This window comes from Lucilia cuprina, chromosome 3, assembly GCF_022045245.1.
Source record: "Lucilia cuprina isolate Lc7/37 chromosome 3, ASM2204524v1, whole genome shotgun sequence".
NCBI classification, from domain to species: domain Eukaryota; kingdom Metazoa; phylum Arthropoda; class Insecta; order Diptera; family Calliphoridae; genus Lucilia; species Lucilia cuprina.
In genome coordinates this window covers 39231261-39251083 of record NC_060951.1, presented here as the reverse complement: position 1 = coordinate 39251083, position 19823 = coordinate 39231261, and the positions used below count along the sequence as shown (strand labels likewise).

The 19823-nt window shown below is 31.8% G+C and overlaps 3 protein-coding genes across 3 annotated transcripts in view; 2 read left to right on the top strand and 1 right to left on the bottom strand.

The window, feature by feature from the left end:
• The window catches only part of LOC124419097, a 361713-nt gene that overhangs the window by 9955 nt on the left and 331935 nt on the right, over positions 1 to 19823 (top strand). The gene's annotated exons all lie outside the window — the stretch shown is intronic.
• Positions 3004 to 7107, top strand: LOC111677421 (flocculation protein FLO11-like). The gene is made up of 2 exons (XM_023438540.2): positions 3004 to 3177; positions 5217 to 7107. Exons 1-2 carry the CDS (start codon positions 3175 to 3177, stop codon positions 6921 to 6923), a joined length of 1710 nt encoding a protein of 569 aa, XP_023294308.2. The 5' UTR covers positions 3004 to 3174; the 3' UTR covers positions 6924 to 7107.
• Positions 8331 to 9509, bottom strand: LOC124419096 (loricrin-like). The gene is made up of 2 exons (XM_046947427.1): positions 9472 to 9509; positions 8331 to 9328 (listed from the first exon to the last, which is right to left on the bottom strand). The coding sequence occupies exons 1-2, from the start codon at positions 9472 to 9474 to the stop codon at positions 8435 to 8437; spliced, it is 897 nt and encodes a 298-aa protein (XP_046803383.1). The 5' UTR covers positions 9475 to 9509; the 3' UTR covers positions 8331 to 8434.

Here is a 19823-nt window from a genome sequence, read left to right as displayed (position 1 = left end):
ATGAACAAACAAAAACATATAAATATAATATTTTTTTATTTTAATCATAAATTGATTTTAATTTATTGCTAAAAATTTTTTTCTTTTATTAAAATTGGTTGATTGTTGGTTGTTTTTTATTTTTAACAGATTAAAGTTAAGTCAATCAACTTGTTTTTATGTTGGTCATATATGATATTAATGTGATTTGTAACACCTTTTATAATTTTATGACAATATAGTTTTTAAGGAAATTTACAAAAATTAATTTTAAACCTAGTTTTAAGTACGAGGGTGTTGGTATTATATAAAAAAACTTACTGAACAAAGGAATAAAACTAATGTTCTAATAAAAAAATTAAGTTTCTTTTTATACCCTTCACCTTCGTGAGAAAGGTATATATAAGTTTGTCATTCCGTTTGTAATTTTTATAGCGGAGTCGATTAAGCCATGTCCGTCTATCTGCCTGTCTGTTGAAATCAATTTTCTGAAGACTCCAGATACCTTCGAGATCAAAATCTTCAATAATTCTGTCAGACATGCTTTCGAGAAGTTTCCTATCTGTAAAATCGGTCCATAAATATCTGAGATATGGGTAAAAATCTAAGACTACCTCTGAAAATTTCCTGAACAAATTATAAATAAAAGCATAAAAACAACAACAAGGAGATAAAGCAGTAATATGTTGGTAATACAGCTCATATTTGTTTGAGGGTGGTAATACAGTTTGACGGTGGTAGTACAGTACAACGGTTAATATTTCTTTCTGCTACAGTTTATATTTGTTTGTGTGTATGTTATGAGTGACATGTGTGGAAATTGTTCTTGCATTTGTGTACTTAATTTTTATGGGGGTGTTATGACCCCTATTGCTAATCCACTAAATTATTACACTATACCCACTCCCCAAATTTTGCCCATAGTTTTTTATATGAATGTCAAAGTTGTCCATACAAAATTTGAGAACTCTACACAGAGGGAAAAAAGAAATATATACGCCTGGTACTAAATTCACAAATATTTGGTATATATGAAGTGCCATGCCCACTATACGCACTCCGCCACGGCCACTATAACACTATGTACTATTGACAACGCAACGTTGTCAAAATTGCAACAATTCATTGTCGAAATATACATTTTATACACATCCCTTGTATAAATGTTAACAAACTTAGTAAGCTTCCTCTCTCTCTTTGACAACAATACCTTTAGTTTAGTTATGAAATCAATTAATTTAATTAATAATTTTATTGCTTCAATTACTTTCGTTAAACAAAGTTCTTTCTGGTAATTAAATACTAAAAAAACAAATTAATTTTTATTCAACTTGAACTTTTGGATTTTGATAATAAATTGTAAAATAATTTATAATCTTCCAAATCCTTATTTGTGTATATTATCAAAAGGTGTAAACATAGTTAATTATCTTGAATACGTAAAAACCACTTAATAAATATAATATATCCATAAAATATTTGATAATAAATTAAAAAAATTTTTAGATTTGTTAAAAAAACAACGTTTTCTCATATTGATTACAGTGTCAATCAAATATAATGCTTAATAGTTGAAACTTTTGTGTTAAACTACCATGAACTTTTAAACTATTTTTGTGTTTTTTTCTTCACATGTATTGTTATTGTTATTCTCCATTCTAACTTGTACTGTAAATCCCATCCAAATATGAATTAATTAATTCAATATTTTATTAATTATTAAAAAACATATTAATGTGGGTGTTGTAAAAATTAGTAGCTGCATTTTCCTTAAATACTAGATTTCTATAAAAAGTTTTAGCTTTTTTAACATAATCTTTTATGTTTTTTGGGAAAACTACTACATAAATTAAATTTTAGCCTAAGTTTGTTTAAGCCGCCTTTGCACTAACTGAATGAGCTCTCAGTTGAGTTATTAACTGTAGACTAGACTATAGACTAGACTATAGACTAGACTATAGACTAGACTATAGACTAGACTATAGACTAGACTATAGACTAGACTATAGACTAGACTATAGACTAGACTATAGACTAGACTATAGACTAGACTATAGACTAGACTATAGACTATACTATAGAATAGACTATAGACTTGACTATAGACTATACTATAGACTATACTATAGAATAGACTATAGAATAGACTATAGACTAGACTATAGACTAGACTATATATACCATAGTTCTGAATATAACCAAATCTATTCATAGTACATATGCATGTTGTCCTTCAGTAGTATACAACCAGTTCGCTGTTATCTCAATATTTCTTAACTAAAGTTTTTATATTATTTTTATAATAGTCAATTTTGTAAACATTTTAAAATGCAAAACAGCTAAGTGAATATGGATGATGTGATCTTAAGATGAGTGAATGATTTCAGCGACAACATTTTAACCAATAATGAAGATTAAATGCAAAATAGCATCTATGCAAATATACAGATGTACATATGTGACAATTTGTAATTAATTAAACTATATGATAAAAACATATATCTTAGCAACAAATCTAAATAATTAAAGAATAGAACAGTAAAAAGACAACTTGATTTCTGTGCTGTCAGGGCTTAAAAACTACTACAGCTTGAAATTGAATTTTTGAGAACTCTCTGCATGTTTAGGCCAATAGACTTAAACAGCTTAATTTACACATTTAAGGCGGGGGTTCATACACTCTACGAATGAGTAATACACTCTATAGTATGATGGACAGTTGTGACATTCTATGGCATTATTAACTCGATTACACGAAACTTGTACTTGTATCTCTTCTGCTCCACTGCTCTATTACCGTTGTAGAGTTTTTGGTGTTTAGTGGATTTTAAAGATGTTCACTCAAGTTATTGTTGTTGTAGATATGTTGTTGTTGTAGTGGCTGGCTCATCATACAACTTGTACCACAAACATTCTGAGCAAATGAAATATTTTTTTGGGTCTTTTATTTGCAAACTATAAATGCGTGTCGTTTCGTTTGAACAACCAACAGTTCTAATAGTACAGGCAACCGTGTGATTTCTTTCAAACGTTTTTATTTGTAAATATTTTTAATTTTTTAAAATAAACGTTAAAATTTAAAAAAAAAACATCAAAATAAAAAGATCATAAAACAATCTTGTAAATAAAACGAACGACAACAAACCACATACTGTGATCTTAAACAATAAAAGTGAAATCATTTTTTTTGCTAAAATGGTTAGTGCAATTAAAATAAATACTCATTTACATAATGAAGAATTTTAAAATAAAACAAATTTTAAATAATTACTTTAAATGTGACAAACAAAAATTATGTGACAGGTTGTCCTTGGAAATGTGTTTTAACGAATTTACATAAATTAAAAAAAGCATTATTATGCAATAACAATTAAAATTAATGTGAATCTTTGAAAAAGAAATATTTGTGCTTTTTTTTGTATCTTGGTGTTATATAAGAATAATTGCTGAGGAGTGTTAAGATGTGTGACAGTCAAATGTACTTACTCTTCTTCCACTTATAGGTTTGCTAAATATTTTGCAATTGTAAAGGAAATATTGAAATATTTGAAGAGTACAGAAATAATATTCTCTTGCTTTACGCCACAACCTTATATCTCAAGACTGGTCCTTAAATGGTGTTCGGAAATTAAAGGCTTTAAGAAAAACGGGCTGTTTGTTGAGACTCCAAACTTTATTAACTTAATTTATCAATTAAAGCATTTTCATATTAAATGATATGATCCGGATAAAAGACTGCACTCCTTTTATTTCCGGAAACCTGGACAGTTACATAAAAGAGTCTAGATTGAAAATCCTTCATGAGCTATATAACATAATAACTTGTCCTTCAATAAGACTTTTTCACATAAAAACCTCCAGATAGATAGTTTGATCCACAGAACGAGGCAGACGAAACAACTTTTACTCCTGAGTAAAAATCCAAAATGAGTAATATGACTTTTAAGACCACATACCCTTTATAAGGTTTAATTCTATTAAAACCGTTCATTTGTTTATAAATCTGGATCGATATCTGAAAAATATGAAAATGACTTGCAGTTCAAAGGTTAGACATTTGAGTGAACTTTTAAAATTGTTTTCAAGGATGGTCCAGAAACTAACAAAGATCAAACCCCTTTCTTTCTCATACACCTGGTCTGATTCTGGCTTGTCAGAGTTGTCACAAATTCCAATTCAAAAATTTTTAAAGACATGGTCTATAGATTTTCAATACAAATCTTGTTAAATTTTAGTTACTATCTTATTCAGTTCTATTCTAATTCAGTAAGTTCTACTTCAGTTTTTGCTAAGTTCTAGTTCAGATCGGTTCTATTTCTGTTCAGTTCTAGTTCAGTTCTAGTTCAGTTCTAGTTCAGTTCTAGTTAAGTTCTAGTTCAGTTCTAGTTCAGTTCTAGTTCAGTTCTAGTTCAGTTCTAGTTCAGTTCTAGTTCAGTTCTAGTTCAGTTCTAGTTCAGTTCTAGTTCAGTTCTAGTTCAGTTCTAGTTCAGTTCTAGTTCAGTTCTAGTTCAGTTCTAGTTCAGTCCTAGTTCAGTTCTACTTCAGTTCTAGTTCAGTTCTAGTTTAGTTCTAGTTTAGTTCTAGTTCAGTTCTTGTTCAGTTCTAGTTTTGTTCTAGTTCAGTTCTAGTTTAGTTCTAGTTCAGTTATAGTTCAGTTCTAGTTTAGTTCTAGTTCAGTTCTAATTCAGTTCTAGTTTAGTTCTAGTTCAGTTCAAGTTTACTTCTAATTCAGTTCTAGTTCAGTTCTTGATCAATTCTAGTTCAGTTCTTGTTCAGTTCTAGTTTAGTTCTAATTCAGTTCAAGTTAAGTTATAGTTCAGATTTAGTTAGGTTCTAGTTTAGTTCTAATTTAGTTCTAGTTTAGATCTATTTCAGTCTACTTCATACATTGTTCAGGGCTTTGACCTCAGTCTTATAAAAAGTTAGTCTTAGAACATAACAAGTAAAGTTGAATAATTCACCTGAAACACTATTGTCACAATGAAATTTTGCATTGTATGTAAATATAAAACCTTCTACCAAAATGTATGAACTTTTTTCAAGAAATTGTGAATAATTTAGTCTTAATTTAAAAAATACCGCACAATATTCCTTAGACTTTGTTTCAAATATTTACATGTTAACGTAAAAATCAAAAATCATCAAAAGTAAAAAAATACCTACACATTTTAAAGAGCAAATTTGTCACATAAGAAAATAACAACCTTCACCAACACTGCTTAAAATTGCAATTTCAGAAACTATTCCTAACTCTAGTCGCTCTGGTTGCTTGTGCCGCCGCTGACGTTTCGCACGTCACCAACTCTTACCTACCACCACATTCTGTTTCAGCTCAATCACGTACGGTAACATTTACACCATCTTCGGGATATTCTTCTTCAGGATCATCATTATCTCATGGTTCTTCGGGTTACAGTGGTAAACTTCAAGTTTCCCCTGGAACGACACACTCTTATAGTTCCGGATCTAGTGGCAGTGTTAGTTCTTCGTCCTATACATCTCAAGGTCCTAGTGTAGGTCAATCTTTTACTAACACTTTTAATAGCGGTAGTGGTTATTCAACTGGTGCCAAGCAGATAGTACAAAAGACTTACTCTGCCCCAGTGGTCCAACAACAAACTGTGCAAAAGACTTTCTCAGCTCCCGTTGTACAAAAGACCTATACCGCTCCTGTCGTACAACAATCTTATACAGCTCCTGGTAAATCTTATACTAGTTATGACTCTTACAAGGCTCCAGTTGTACAAAAGAATACCTATTCTGGACCCGCTTCCGTACAACAACAAGCCTATACATCACAAGCTGTAATAAAGGAATCTTATACCGCACCTGTTGTTCAACAGACTTACACAGCTCCTGGTAAAACATACAATAGCTATCAATCATACACAGCACCTGCTGTTCAAAAGACCGTTGTATCTGCTCCCCTGGTGCAACAACAAACTTTCTCAGCTCCTGGTAAATCTTATAATAGTTATCAATCATATACTGCCCCTGTTGTACAAAAGTCTTCATACACTGCTCCTGTGGTGCAACAAACTGTCACCAAAACTGTAAAACAATCCTATACTGCTCCATCTGTTGAAAGAGGTTATTTGGCTCCCGTTGTCCAACAAGCCTACACAGCTCCTGTTGTACAAAAGGCTACATACACTGCTCCTGGCAAATCTTATACTAGCTATCAGTCGGTATCTGCCCCAGCTGTACAAAAAACTACTTACACTTCTTCAGCCACCCAACAGGCTTATACTGCTCCTGGTAAATCATATAATAGTTATCAAGCTGTATCTGCTCCAATTGTTCAACAAACAACTTACACTGCCCCAGCTGTTCATCAGTCCTACACTGCACCTGGCAAATCGTATACCAGTTACCAATCAGTATCCTCACCTGCTGTACAGCAATCATACACTGCTCCGGCTGCTCAAAAGGTAACATACACTGCCCCTGCTGTTCAGCAATCATATACTGCTCCTGGTAAGTCGTATACCAGTTATCAGTCAGTTTCTGCCCCCGCTGTTCAAAAGGTAACTTACACTTCCCCCGTTACACAACAGTCATATACTGCTCCTGGTAAATCATATACCAGTTATCAGTCAGTATCTGCACCTGCTGTTCAACAATCCTATACTGTCCAAAAGACGGCCGCTTATACTGCTCCTGCCATTCAAAAAACTACCACTTATACTGCTCCAGTTGTACAACAATCCTACACTGCTCCTGGTAAATCTTACAACAGTTATCAATCTTACACAGCTCCTGTTGTTCAGAAAACTTTCTCATCATCTCCAGCCGTTGTTCAACAACAATACACTTCTCCTATATCCAGTGCTGCTTATAAGTCTCAAGCAGTCGAAACCTTTTCGGGACCATCACACTCATCTGTTATTGCTTCATCCGGTATTGATACTAAATACGCTTCCAATGGTGGCTACGTCTACTAATTTCTCATTTTTTGATATTTCAATCATCCGTTGATGTTATTACTCTCATGATCATTTAGTCATTTATTATTTCTTTTGGTTTAGAAAACGAAATTTTTTATAACGATATATATTTGTATTATTGTGTTGAAAAAGTATTAAATTTGCGAATAAAAAACAATTATTTCAAACTTATAAGAATTAAGTATTATTTTTTTCAATATCTAGTTTAGTTTTTCTTATAGTTCAGTTCTAGTTAAGTTCTAGTTCAGTTCTTGTTCAGTTCTAGTTCAGTTCTAGTTCAGTTCTAGATCAGTTCTAGTTCAGTTCTAGTTCAGTTCTAGTTCAGTTCTAGTTCAGTTCTAGTTCAGTTCTAGTTCAGTTCTAGTTCAGTTCTAGTTCAGTTCTAGTTCAGTTCTAGTTCAGTTCTAGTTCAGTTCTAGTTCAGTTCTAGTTCAGTTTTAGTTCAGTTCTAGTTCAGTTTTAGTTCAGTTCTAGTTCAAGTTCAGTTCTAGTTCAGTTCTAGTTCAGTTCTAGTTCAGTTCTAGATCAGTTTTAGTTCAGTTCTAGTTCAGTTCTAGTTCAGTTCTAGTTCAGTTCTAGTTCAGTTCTAGTTCAGTTCTAGTTCAGTTCTAGTTTAGTTCTAGTTCAGTTCTAGTTCAGTTCTAGATCAGTTCTAGTTCAGTTCTAGTTCAGTTCTAGTTCAGTTCTAGTTCAGTTTTAGTTCAGTTCTAGTTCAGTTCTAGTTCAGTTTTAGTTCAGTTCTAGTTCAGTTCTAGGTCAGTTCTAGTTCAGTTCTAGTTCAGTTCTAGTTCAGTTCTAGTTCAGATCTAGTTCAGATCTAGTTCAGTTCTAGTTTAGTTCTAGTTCAGGTCTACTTTAGGTCTAGTTTACTTCTCACAAATTCAAGGGCAACAAAAAATAATAGACCGCAGCTCCCAAATCCAACATGATTTGTGAAAAAGTTTTTTCTCTTATTTATTTTTATAACTTTTTAACACTTGATTTATGGCACTTTTATGACATAATAAAATCCATTCATTTTAAAATAAATTATTATTATTTAAACAAACAATGAAGTTTGATTTAACCAAAAATCGGCTCCTTTAATTAAATATATTTTATTATATTTATAAATAAAAAAGTTTTTAATCAAACACAATGGATACAAGGAAATGGTTAATTTCATGGTTTTGTACAAAAGATGTTTCCACTAATAACCTGATAAAATTAAATAATTTTGCAAACATCAGTCAGTTTTAAATAGCTGTCACGAATGATTAATGATTATATTTAAAAGTAGAACAAACTGAAAATTGAACTTTGGATACAAATTATTGCATCATTTCAGTTTTTTCTGATATTAATAAATCAAAATCCTCAAAGACTTCTAATAATTTTTGTTTTAAATGAAAAACACTTTCGTTCTTTTTTAATAATACTTGATTATTTTATTTATTAACTATTAAATCTATCACCAGTTTGTTCGTTTGTTCTAAAATTTGTTGATCATCACATTTGCTCTAAAATAATTAAGCACGATGACGGCGACGGTATTCGTAACCACCGTTGGAAGCGTATCTGCCAGTATGACTTCCAGAGAAGCCAGATGATACACCATGGGAGGTAGAAGCAGCGGGAGCCAAATATTGGTTGGAAGGTTGAGCTACAAAACCGTGTCCGGAGCTGGCAGCACCGAAACCACCGAAGGAAGAGCCACCAGAGGAGAAACCACCAGTGTTGCCACCGAAACCGCCAGATGAGAAACCACCTGAGTTGCCACCGAAACCGGAAGAGAAACCAGTAGAGACGGCATGAGAGGTAGAAGCAGCAGGAGCCAAATATTGACGGGAAGGTTGAACTGCAACACCATGGCCGGAGCTACCAGCACCGAAACCACCGAATGAAGAGCCACCAGAAGAGAAACCACCTGTGTTGCCACCGAAACCGGAAGAGAAACCACCAGTGTTGCCGCCGAAACCAGAAGAGAAACCACCAGTACTTCCACCGAAACCGGAAGAGACGGCATGAGAGGTGGAAGCAGCTGGAGCCAAATATTGGCGAGAAGGAGCGCTAGCAGCACCGAAACCGCCAGATGAGAAACCACCAGAGTGACCACCGAAACCAGCAGAGTGACCGCCGGAAGAGAAACCACCGGAGTGACCACCGAAACCACCAGAAAGACCACCGAAACCAGCAGAGTGACCACCAGAGAATCCGGTAGAGACACCATGGGAGACGGAAGCAGCAGGAGCCAAGTATTGGTTAGAAGGTTGAGCTACAACAGCATGTCCTACACTACCAGCACCAAAACCACCGAATGAACCTCCGAAGGAACCACCAGAGGATTGATGAGGAGGCAAATATTTGCTGCTCAAAGCTGAGGCACCGGTGGTCAATACTGCCAAAGTCAAAATGAAGATTTTCTATAAACCATAGAAGAAAACAATTAATTATTAACACAAATTCTAAGCCGTTGAATAATAAAAATGTTTATGTTTCTATTCCTCATAGAACAGGAACTGTCTGAACCAGTTGTGTTTTTTTATGAAATACTTTTAGCACTCACCATTGTGTTGTTTTGTGTGCTGTTTCAAACGAAATTCCTGAAACTGATGCTTGATCTTGAATTTCATACAACTTTTATACAAAATCTGAAACAAACTTTTGTGAATAGTGTAAAATAGAAAAATGTATATACTATATAATAATTTGTTACTTTTGTATGTATGTATTCTTTAATGTGTTTATATTTTGGCTAAAATTAATGAAGAATTTTTTTAATTTGTGTTATTTTATCAAAGAAGAAGAAGAAACAAAATATTATTTTTGTTGCTATTAAAATAGCAATTTATTCAAAAAATTCACTTTCGCACAGGAAAGTGACCATACAAGATCAGTAATAAATTAACCTATTGTATAAATATGTTAAATTTTTTTTTGAAATCAATTAAAACATATTATAAAGTAAATAGATAAGAAGATATGGGCTTTAAATACAAGAATAATTCTTTATTTTTGGTAAATTTTTTTAATGCTCTGCACAATGGGAAATATTGAAAGTCGAAAAAGTAATAGATAGGAATTCAAAATTGAATTTGTTCCATTGGAACACTCCATTAGAACACTCTCAAGAAACAATTTGAAATAAGTTAACAAGTAGAAGTTTTCGTTTCCTTAGTAAACTCTGATAATTATCTAGGAATTATCCTAGACTCCAAATTATAATGGAAACTGATTATTCAACACAGAGTTAAAAATCAACAACCGTTATTAGAAATTCGGAATAAGTCCCAACATAGTTAAATGGATGTATACAGCTTTAGTTCGTTGAGGTGCATTACAACTCATTATTGTAGACCAAATACATAAAGTTCAGAGTTGCATTGGAATGCCAAGCCTCCGTTAGGATGCTCCATTCACTACATCGATCATTGGATAATGACTACCATAGCCTATGTGGTAGGTTTAACGCATACGTATTTTGCAGTTTAATAACATATGCGAGGATTTTAAGTGTATTGCTTTCAGTTTAGAACTAAATTAAACACAGATTTTGGGTAATTTAGTTAGCGAACATAAGACCAGGATTTGTTTTAAAATAATTTGCGATGTTGCTTTAAGAATTTTACATTGTCTTCAAAACAACTGTCTTTAGGTCCTCCTAATTCCTTATGACCTTAATATTCGTGGAAATATAGAATGTTTTGCCGACATACAAGCGACTCTTCTTTTATTAATCTTTTCACTACCATATCAGTATAGATCAGTCAATGCATGAAGGATCTTCTGAGGTTTGGTCGCCTTTTTGACACTACTCTAGCTGGAGTTCTTTCTCAAGCGATGATTAGCTATCACAATTAGGAGCAACTCCGTTAGGATGAATCATAAGTAGTTTTTTTCCGCTTCTCTTAAAGACTGGTAATGTGAAGGTTGAATATGCTAGACACAGGTATAGGAACCAAATTAATGCGGTCCTCTTTGAATGCAAAATGTTCTAGGCTGCACACATACTATGTGCTAGACAAAGATGCAAACCAGTTTGGGATTCTCTTCTTCTAGGAAGATATACTGTACTTTGTCGAGGCTCAACGAGACTGAACTCTATCGAGACTCAACGACCTATTGTGATATCCGACTGCCGCATTAATATACACGATACATTTGATGTGATCTTGTCAAAACTGTGAAATTACAACTCCCTAAACATTTTACTCATAGTAAACTACTTCGTGGACTTATCTATACAAAATTGGACGTGTAGATTTAGACGAATATAGAGCATGTAAAAAGAAGAGTGAAAATCTGTATCACTTTCTTTACCACAGTTAGGCATTAAGAGTAATATTATTTCAGAGTGAAAATTTCTCACAAACACAGATTGGAAAATTCTTAGGAATTATGTCGAGGAAACTGAGTTTCTGAACCTATACTACTACGTCTCACGAAATGAACAGTTCATTTGGCACATAGTCCATTTTTTTCCAAAATCATCTTTCTTCCTAACGAAACTTTTCGGATTTAGAAGTCTTGGTTTTCTTTTATAGTACAGTATCCAGAAACCAAATCTATTTATTAAATCTACAAATAGTATCTTAAATCTTAGTTACAAGGTTGTCAGATCTTACATTGTTGACAGAAAATGTTAAAAAAATGTCTTACAACCGTTTCGACTTACAATTTTTGTTAGGCAATATTGTCAGAAATGCTTTAACGTCTGACAAAATTAACGGTTCATTTGGCGCCGAATCCATACTTTTCCATAATCTTCTTTCTAGCTAACGAAACATTTCGAATTTAGAAGTCTTTTTTTCTTTTGTAGTACAGTATATAGGAACCAGATCTATTAAGTGACTTAATGTTGTGTCGCACGGTTGTCAGATCTTACAACGTTGACAGAAATTGTTTAAAAAGTGTCTTACAACCGTGCTTTTTCTGCCAACGTTTTAAAACAAATATTGTTAGTTCACACGGTTCATTTCATTCACAGACATTTTCTAAATATTTTTCTGACAAAATTGTAAGATCTAACAAACCTTACATAGCTTAAGGCTAAATGGCAATCATCAAAAATTGTTCTCTACCATGATATGAAGAAGGTGCCAAAAGACATTGTGTCCCCTATGATAACTTACCTTTTGAAAACTAGCTGTCTAAAGAGTAGCCAGCTTTAAAGAAACTTATAGAAAAATGGTCTTAATAACAACTGTATAAAACTAGTACGATAGGATCATTAGTATTTTGCAAGCTTCATATATAATCCTGGTAAAATTGTGATAGTTCCCTCTTCATCCATGATGTTTTTGATAACTTTAGTGCCCAAAAGTAGTTTTGAGGACCATAAATTGTCTAGTGTTAACAAAATTTTAAAACAATACAACATATAAATCATTGCTATTTCCAGTTCCAATAGTTCATTTCACGCCGCATTATTTATAAGCTATGAAAATAAAAAAAAACAATACAGAAGCATTTCTTATTTTTGTTTACGTTGATCAAATAAAAAGTTATTTTATTTATTCATACAACTATTTTGCATTTTATTTATATTTTTTGTTAATTCCTGTATGAAAAAATATCCAGAAAGATTTGTTTTGTTTTTGATTTCTTTTCTATATTGTTCTTTATATTTGTTTAGATAAACTTCTTACTAATTTATTAACTAGTTATTAAGAGTTTATTCTTTATATGGGACAAACTCGTTGGTTTGGTATAGTTAAAAAAATGTTTTCAAAAATAATTTTTAATTTTTCAAATTGGGTAATATTTTTCTAAAAATCTAAAATCTTTTTAAAAAATTAAGTCATAACAAATTTAAGTTACTAGTATAAGGTTTTATAAATTGTCTATAATATTTAATGATGCTTTTATTTTTTCTTCTTTATTAATGTTATTATTTCTGTTATTTTTTTCTGTTTTAATTGCTTAAAGAAGTGAGGTTGTTTTAAAACATACGCTGAAGATATTGTTTAATGAAAACGATAATCTTATATACGAGGAGTAAACAATAAAGTTTGGTAACATTTAATATTTTAATATATGTTTGTTAAAGCTGCATTAGATAATAAAAATCTAATATATTATTTTCTTATTGCTTCCTTATGTTGCAAGTTTCAACACTTAAATTTCAATACCAGTTTAACCGCAACCCTCGGAATTTGAAACTAGTTCTTAATACCTTTCTTTTTTCAAACAAAAGTGAGAGGTAAAATTCTTAAATTAGGTAAAAACCGCTTCTAGGCATTTTTAATTAATACTAAATGTGATATAGATACTGTAAATAAATAAACAAAAAAATAATTATAATTATATTGATAATAACCGATTTATCAACTATCAACTTTTACCTATATATAGAAGAAATTATACAACATTTAAAGAATGTATACAAATCACTTTCAATTAACTAAACTGCAGCTGATGTCACTAATCGAAATAAAATTTTTTGCATAATTAATATGTTTGTTTTTTAATAAATGTTTTTTTTTTTTTGTTTGTAAATTCTATTTTTTTAGAACAGGAATAGAACGTCAATAAGACAAGCCTCACAAGAAAACTATGTTTATTATAATAATACTTAATACAAAAACAAGTAATATATTATTTGAATTTAATAATTGTTTGCGTAGGTTTAAGTTAGTTGATAATCAAATTAAAATAGAAATTCAAGTGTTGACATATTTGATAATCATATGAATTTAATATTTCACTGGTTTAATCACAGTTATTGACACGCCTACTTTAAGTGGATCGAAAGTGTTTTGATTTATTTTTTTCTCTTAATTAAAGTAAATACATAAAAAAAGCTAGTTATTTTAATAGTGATCAAAGAATATTTTATATATTATATATTACTTTAGTAAAGGCTTTTCCATTAAGAACATAGTTTTTTTAACTGGAGTAAATAAATATAAATAGCATATAGTAAATATGTATGTATGTGATATTTTCGGCCAAGTTAAAACCGTTCTTTTACGACTAGAGGGTAGAACATGGTCGTATTACAATGGTAATATGTAACAAAATCAACCCATGGTGTATAGGGTCACTAAAAGGAAAATTTATCAGACTTGAGTAGCCTTTTTAGAGCGAAACCTCAAAGCTCCCAACGTTCTAGTTTAATTCAAGTTCTTATCTAGTTTAGTTCTAGTTTAGTTCAGTTCTAGTTTAGTTCAGTTCTAGTTCAGTTTTAGTTCAGTTCTAATTCAGTTCTAGATTAGTTCAGTTTAAGTTCAGTTCCAGTTTAGTTCTAGTTCAGTTCTAGTTCAGTTCTTGTTCAGTTCTAGTTCAGTTCTAGTTCAGTTCTAGTTCAGTTCTAGTTCAGTTCTAGTTCAGTTCTAGTTCAGTTCTAGTTCAGTTCTAGTTCAGTTCTAGTTCAGTTCTAGTTCAGTTCTAGTTCAGTTCTAGTTCAGTTCTAGTTCAGTTCTAGTTCAGTTCTAGTTCAGTTCTAGTTCAGTTCTAGTTCAGTTCTAGTTCAATTCTAGGTCAGTCCAAGTTCAGTTCTAGTTCAGTTCTAGTTGAGATCTAGTTCAGTTTTAGTTCAGTTTTAGTTCAGTTCTCATCGTTTTCACTTAGGAGATATATTTCCTAATAACTACTTATTTGTTGCTTATTTTTCATTGGCAACAATTACAACATGTCGGCTTATAAAATTCAAATTAAATGTATACAGCTGCATCTATAGTAACAAAAAATCTAAAAACTGGTTCTGTCGGTCCATGTACAATTACTTTGCTTGAGTACTCGTGCTTCCTAACCTCTAACCATTTTTGAACTGAGTCACACTTTTCATTCATTCGAATCACCCCCCTAAAAAACAGCATCCGACACACTTACTTTAGGTTTACAGGCAGGTAAGATCCTTATACCTCTACATAGAGACACCGATTGTCTTTATTTTACAAGTGTGTTATCCTGTGTTAGATTAGTAAAATTCGAAGAAATGTTGAGAAAATCTTATTCACCATTTCTTAAAGATGAAATAGCTTCTGAAATTATATATGATCAGATATAACCCTAGATTATATTTTATAATCATTTGATAATAAATTTCTCATTCTTTTTTTTTCCTAGCAATAGTTGTTCACTCATTAACCCTATACCTGGTCACCTTAAAAATATTTTGTTCAAAAAATTAATGTCTTTTTTGTATTGCATTTATTGAATAAAAAACTGTAAATATGTATGTCGAGGTATTGGGTTTTTATTTTGCAAATTGTTCAACTTTATTTTGTTGTTTCTATTGTATTTAGTTAAACTATTTAACTTAATTATACTACTTTAAATATTAATTTAAATGGACAGTTTATTCACCTCTATTATTATTAATACTACCATAGATGTATTTAAAATAAATTTATAATCTTTAAAAAAATTGTATCAAACTGAGATAACGTCATTGTGATTTTATATTTATCTTTTATAATTATTTATAATATTTATAAATAACAATAAATAATATGAATCATTTAGGGTGTAGACTTGGAGAGAAAAACATTTTAAATAAAGAGTGTAGAGAAAGAGTTAGTTAATGTTATTTAAATTAGTAACGTTTTGGTGGTTGTAAGAATTGGTTATTAGGGAATATGATCAACAGTTAGATTTTTTTCTAACTTATCATTTTTGAATATTTACTTTGGAAAATGGATACTGTGGCTATTGTTTTTTAATAAAATGCCTGTCATAAATTTGAAATTTTATGTCAGGATGAACACTCTAAGACAACTTACACACAAACTGAAGTCTACAAGAAATATCTAACTATTTATTATAATAAAGTGTAAAATCTATATCTAATATGTTCAATTTGTTATTAATGCTCAAAACGCCAGCCTCTCCCAATAATAGTTTGTGTTCAGCTCATATAACACGCATTGTAATGACCCCACAATGAACATACATATATCAACATCCTCTTCGTCACCAACTTGATCATTAACAAGTTATCACTTGCAAATATCTTAATACACTGTCTTGTGTGGTGTTGGTTGGTATATGACTATCTGCAGTTTTTTAAGACATCATTACAAAAATAAGTTGGGTATATAAAATTTGTCAAGATGTTTGATCGTTGACCGACCATCAAATCAATTATGTATTTTGTGTGTAAAGTACTGAGTGAAAATTCCAAATAAAAGGGACAAGCGAAGACTGTAGACTCTTTCGCGACACAAAATCTGTTTACACGAAGGGTTAAAAAAGTTTCGGGTACTGTTTGGGATATTTTCCGAGATATGCATGGGTTTTGTCAGATCGCCTGATATGTGTTTTCGTCTTAAATTTACGACAACGATAAAGCAGCGAGAAACATCAGGGAACTAAATCAAGAGACTTTGACCAATAATATCTAGACTGGAATGCAACTTTCAAGCCTTCTACTAATATCTTGACCCAATTTTCGAGTTTGAATTGCATTGGATTCTAGTATAACATGAGAACATTCAGAAAAGTTAAATACCACAACTAAGGGATATTACTTTGATGTATTTTCATATTCCCTTAGCTGCGGTATCGAACGCGATCGATGAATTGATGACTCCACTGGCCACGTCTTTGCAATAAGGGACTTTGCCTCTCTGGACCCTTGATATATATTTGTTAATGCACATACATATACTGGACGTTGTAGAATCCCACGTATACTCGTATGAGCAACCCACGTTATAGTTATTGTAAAATTTCTGTAGACGAAAAAGAACCGGAACAATATCTTTCATCTGACTATCATGCTCTACAAGAGCGAATAGTTCCCTCTGGATCAAAGCATAAACACGTATAATATTCAGTCAATCTGTTTGTAGAAAAGCATTTGGCCTAAAACAATAGCCGATCCAGAGGGTGATGAAATGAAAAAAGGAAAAAAGAAATTAAGTAAAAAAGATAAAAATAACTCCCCCAACGCTTGAGCTGGATCCGCACCTGGCATAAACGTTATAAGGTAAAATTGTGAAATCCCTTGTTAATAGGTTTGTTAGCTTAAAACAAATGAATTTTGAAGGGCTTAATGTGAGTACCTGGTATGATGCTCTACCCCACGGTGGTCTTTTCGAGATGTAAAACATCCCTTCCGTTTAAAACCACGCAGTTGGGATGGCCTCTGTTGTTTCGGCAACAGCAGCTAGAGACGTAACTGGTGGACCGAAGTACGAATCCAACAAATAATCCGTGGACTTTATTCTTACACACAGGGACACACTGTGGTATACTATGATCATATCCGACATACGACATGCAATCTATGCAAGGACTAAGCCAGGCAGTAGACTGTACCCTATTTTTTTTTTTTGTCCCAGCCAGTCTAGAGGTATTGGAATAAAATTAAGGTGGAGGCTTCACCAAGGTTACATGCCCCTGGGGAAGTTAGCTTGAAACAGTAAAAACGTCATTGTATTAGACTTGCTTAACGTGTTTGAAACCGTATGAATCTATTAGCGACGTTAAGGTAAAAATTCATTATCGCCGCATATAGCGGTTCCTCACAATCGCACTTGCTGGCAATTTTTCAATAAGATGTTGAATCTTTGTTGCACACCTTAATTTAATATTTTTTTCAGATATTTGGTGATATTTTTATTCTCTTTAGTTGAAGACAAAACAAATTGATTCTGCATTTATTTAATTTTAAATAATTCTTACTTTTGATTTTTTTTTTATTTTTAATTTTAATAATTGTAAAATATTCATATGGATTGCAAAAAAGTAAATATATTCGAAATGAGGCCACAATAATAAGCTACTTAATTTTGTTTTCTTTGGAAGTTTTATCTTTGTTGAATTTTGGCTTTTGTCGATTAAAACGTTTATTTTTATTTTTTTTCTGCTCTTCAGATTGCGTTTGTGTATCTGAGTGTGCAGTTTTTTTTGCAGCAGATGAAGTCAATAAACAGCAGGTAAGAAAAAGCATTTAACTAAAATTTGCATTTACAGCCACAGAACAGTGGATTGTAAGGTGATGTGGATTTAAGCGAAAATTTCTCACGTTACTTTGTTAGGAAAGAAAATATTGTAGTTGTAGGTTTTGCGTATAATTTCGTAAACAGATATCATCAGAGAGTGATCAATTAACGTTCTAAATATAAGTTATAGTTCCTTATTATTAGTTCTTCTTATTTATATTATTAATAAATGCATATTTGAAAATTTAGTTTATTTCAAAACTTGATATTTTAAGTTTATTGACATCATCTAGTCCCCTAAACAGACGTCCCGTTTTTAAGTAATTCATAAATGTTGTATGTCCAGACATGGTATTTTGAATGATGAAAAAAGCTTCCATTTATAGACTTGTTTGAAAAAAAACTTTTTATAAAACCTTAAGTATATTTAATTTGAGTAGGTAGTTGCTTCTTAAATCGTAACATCTTTAGATAATTTGAATTAACTAGAATTGCAAAGCATTTCTTTAGTACAAGTACTTGGACCAATCTCGCGATTGCATTAACACTATTATGATGTTAAAATTTAAGATGAAAAGGAAAAGTCTTGTCTGCCCTGATTTGACTTGACATGAACTTGAAGCTTTGAAAGAAAGAATGAAAACCATTAGATTTTTCTGGTAAGGAAGCAGAGCAAAGAGACAGCGAAAACACTTTTGGTGAAGAGAACTAGCAGAAAAGTCGGAAATAGAAACAAAATACTGACTCTGTGGTATAAATGATGTATGAAATTTTATGGACAGCGCGCTGTCTGCAGCTGCAGCGTAGAAAAAAGCCGGGAGTGGAAAAAGACACATTGCTTTCGGTAGTACTGAAGTTAGAGGCAGAAACAATATTCTGCTGGGATCTGAAGTATTGTGAAGAGACAAAGTTATTAATGATGTATAAAACTTTAAGGGCAGAGTACAGAAACGCCGAAAGCGAGAATAGGCATATCGCTTTCGGGAGTAGAGAAGTTAGTGGCAGAATCAAAATACTGCAGCTGCTGATGGAACTGTAATGAGCAAAATATTGCTTGGAGATGAATGACGAAAAATATTCAGGATGTTGAAGTCAGATTAGAAGGTACCAGAGAGGGACTCGAAGCTGCATTCTTTGAAGATAGAGTATACACAATACAATATAAGTATGAATTTATAGCCGGACATTGCCGACCATATGATTATTTTTTAAAAAAATAAATCATTTAATTTGTTTAATTGTGGAATATTTTTACTTATTGTTGACTAAAAAAGATTTTCTACAAGAGGGCTCAGACGGATATTTTTGGGTGTTACAAACATCAGCACCAACGCATAGTACCCTCCTCACTATAGTGGTGTAGGGTATGATAAAGGATTTGTAAGCACAAATTCGACATAAATGTTTTTTATAACACGAGAATTAAATCTCCTAAAACTGGTTAAAATCAGCACTATATTCGATCTAGAATCTATTCAGTAATTCCCTCTGAAGTTGGCATTTTTAACTCATAAATATGAATACTTCTTAACTTATTTTTAATCAGCTATAAATTGTAAATCTCCGATTATCAAAAGAATTTTTGGAAATTTGAAAAAGTTTATTATTGACCATATAAGAACCATCCGAAACTCAAGTTAATAACATGGGTCAACTAATCGCAAAAAAAAAAACTTTTGTTGCAACTCAGAGGCCAAAATTTATCTTTGAAAGTCTAATTTGTTCGCTTCAAAAATAATGTCTTAAGCTTTGCTATATCTACTTCCTTCTCGCGAAAATTTATATAACTAGTATTCACTCTAGATAACCTATTCATCGGCATTCTTGGATAGTATTAATCCAGAAATAACCTTTAGTAAATTCCATATATTTTGAGCGAAATCTTTTTGATTTAGTGGCAAAATATATTTTCAATTACATATTCAGCAACTCAAACCACTGTCCATTGTAGTAATTTAGCGGTAATACATGAATTTAATGTTACTGATACTCAATGAAAGTGCATCGATAAATTGTATCTTAAATA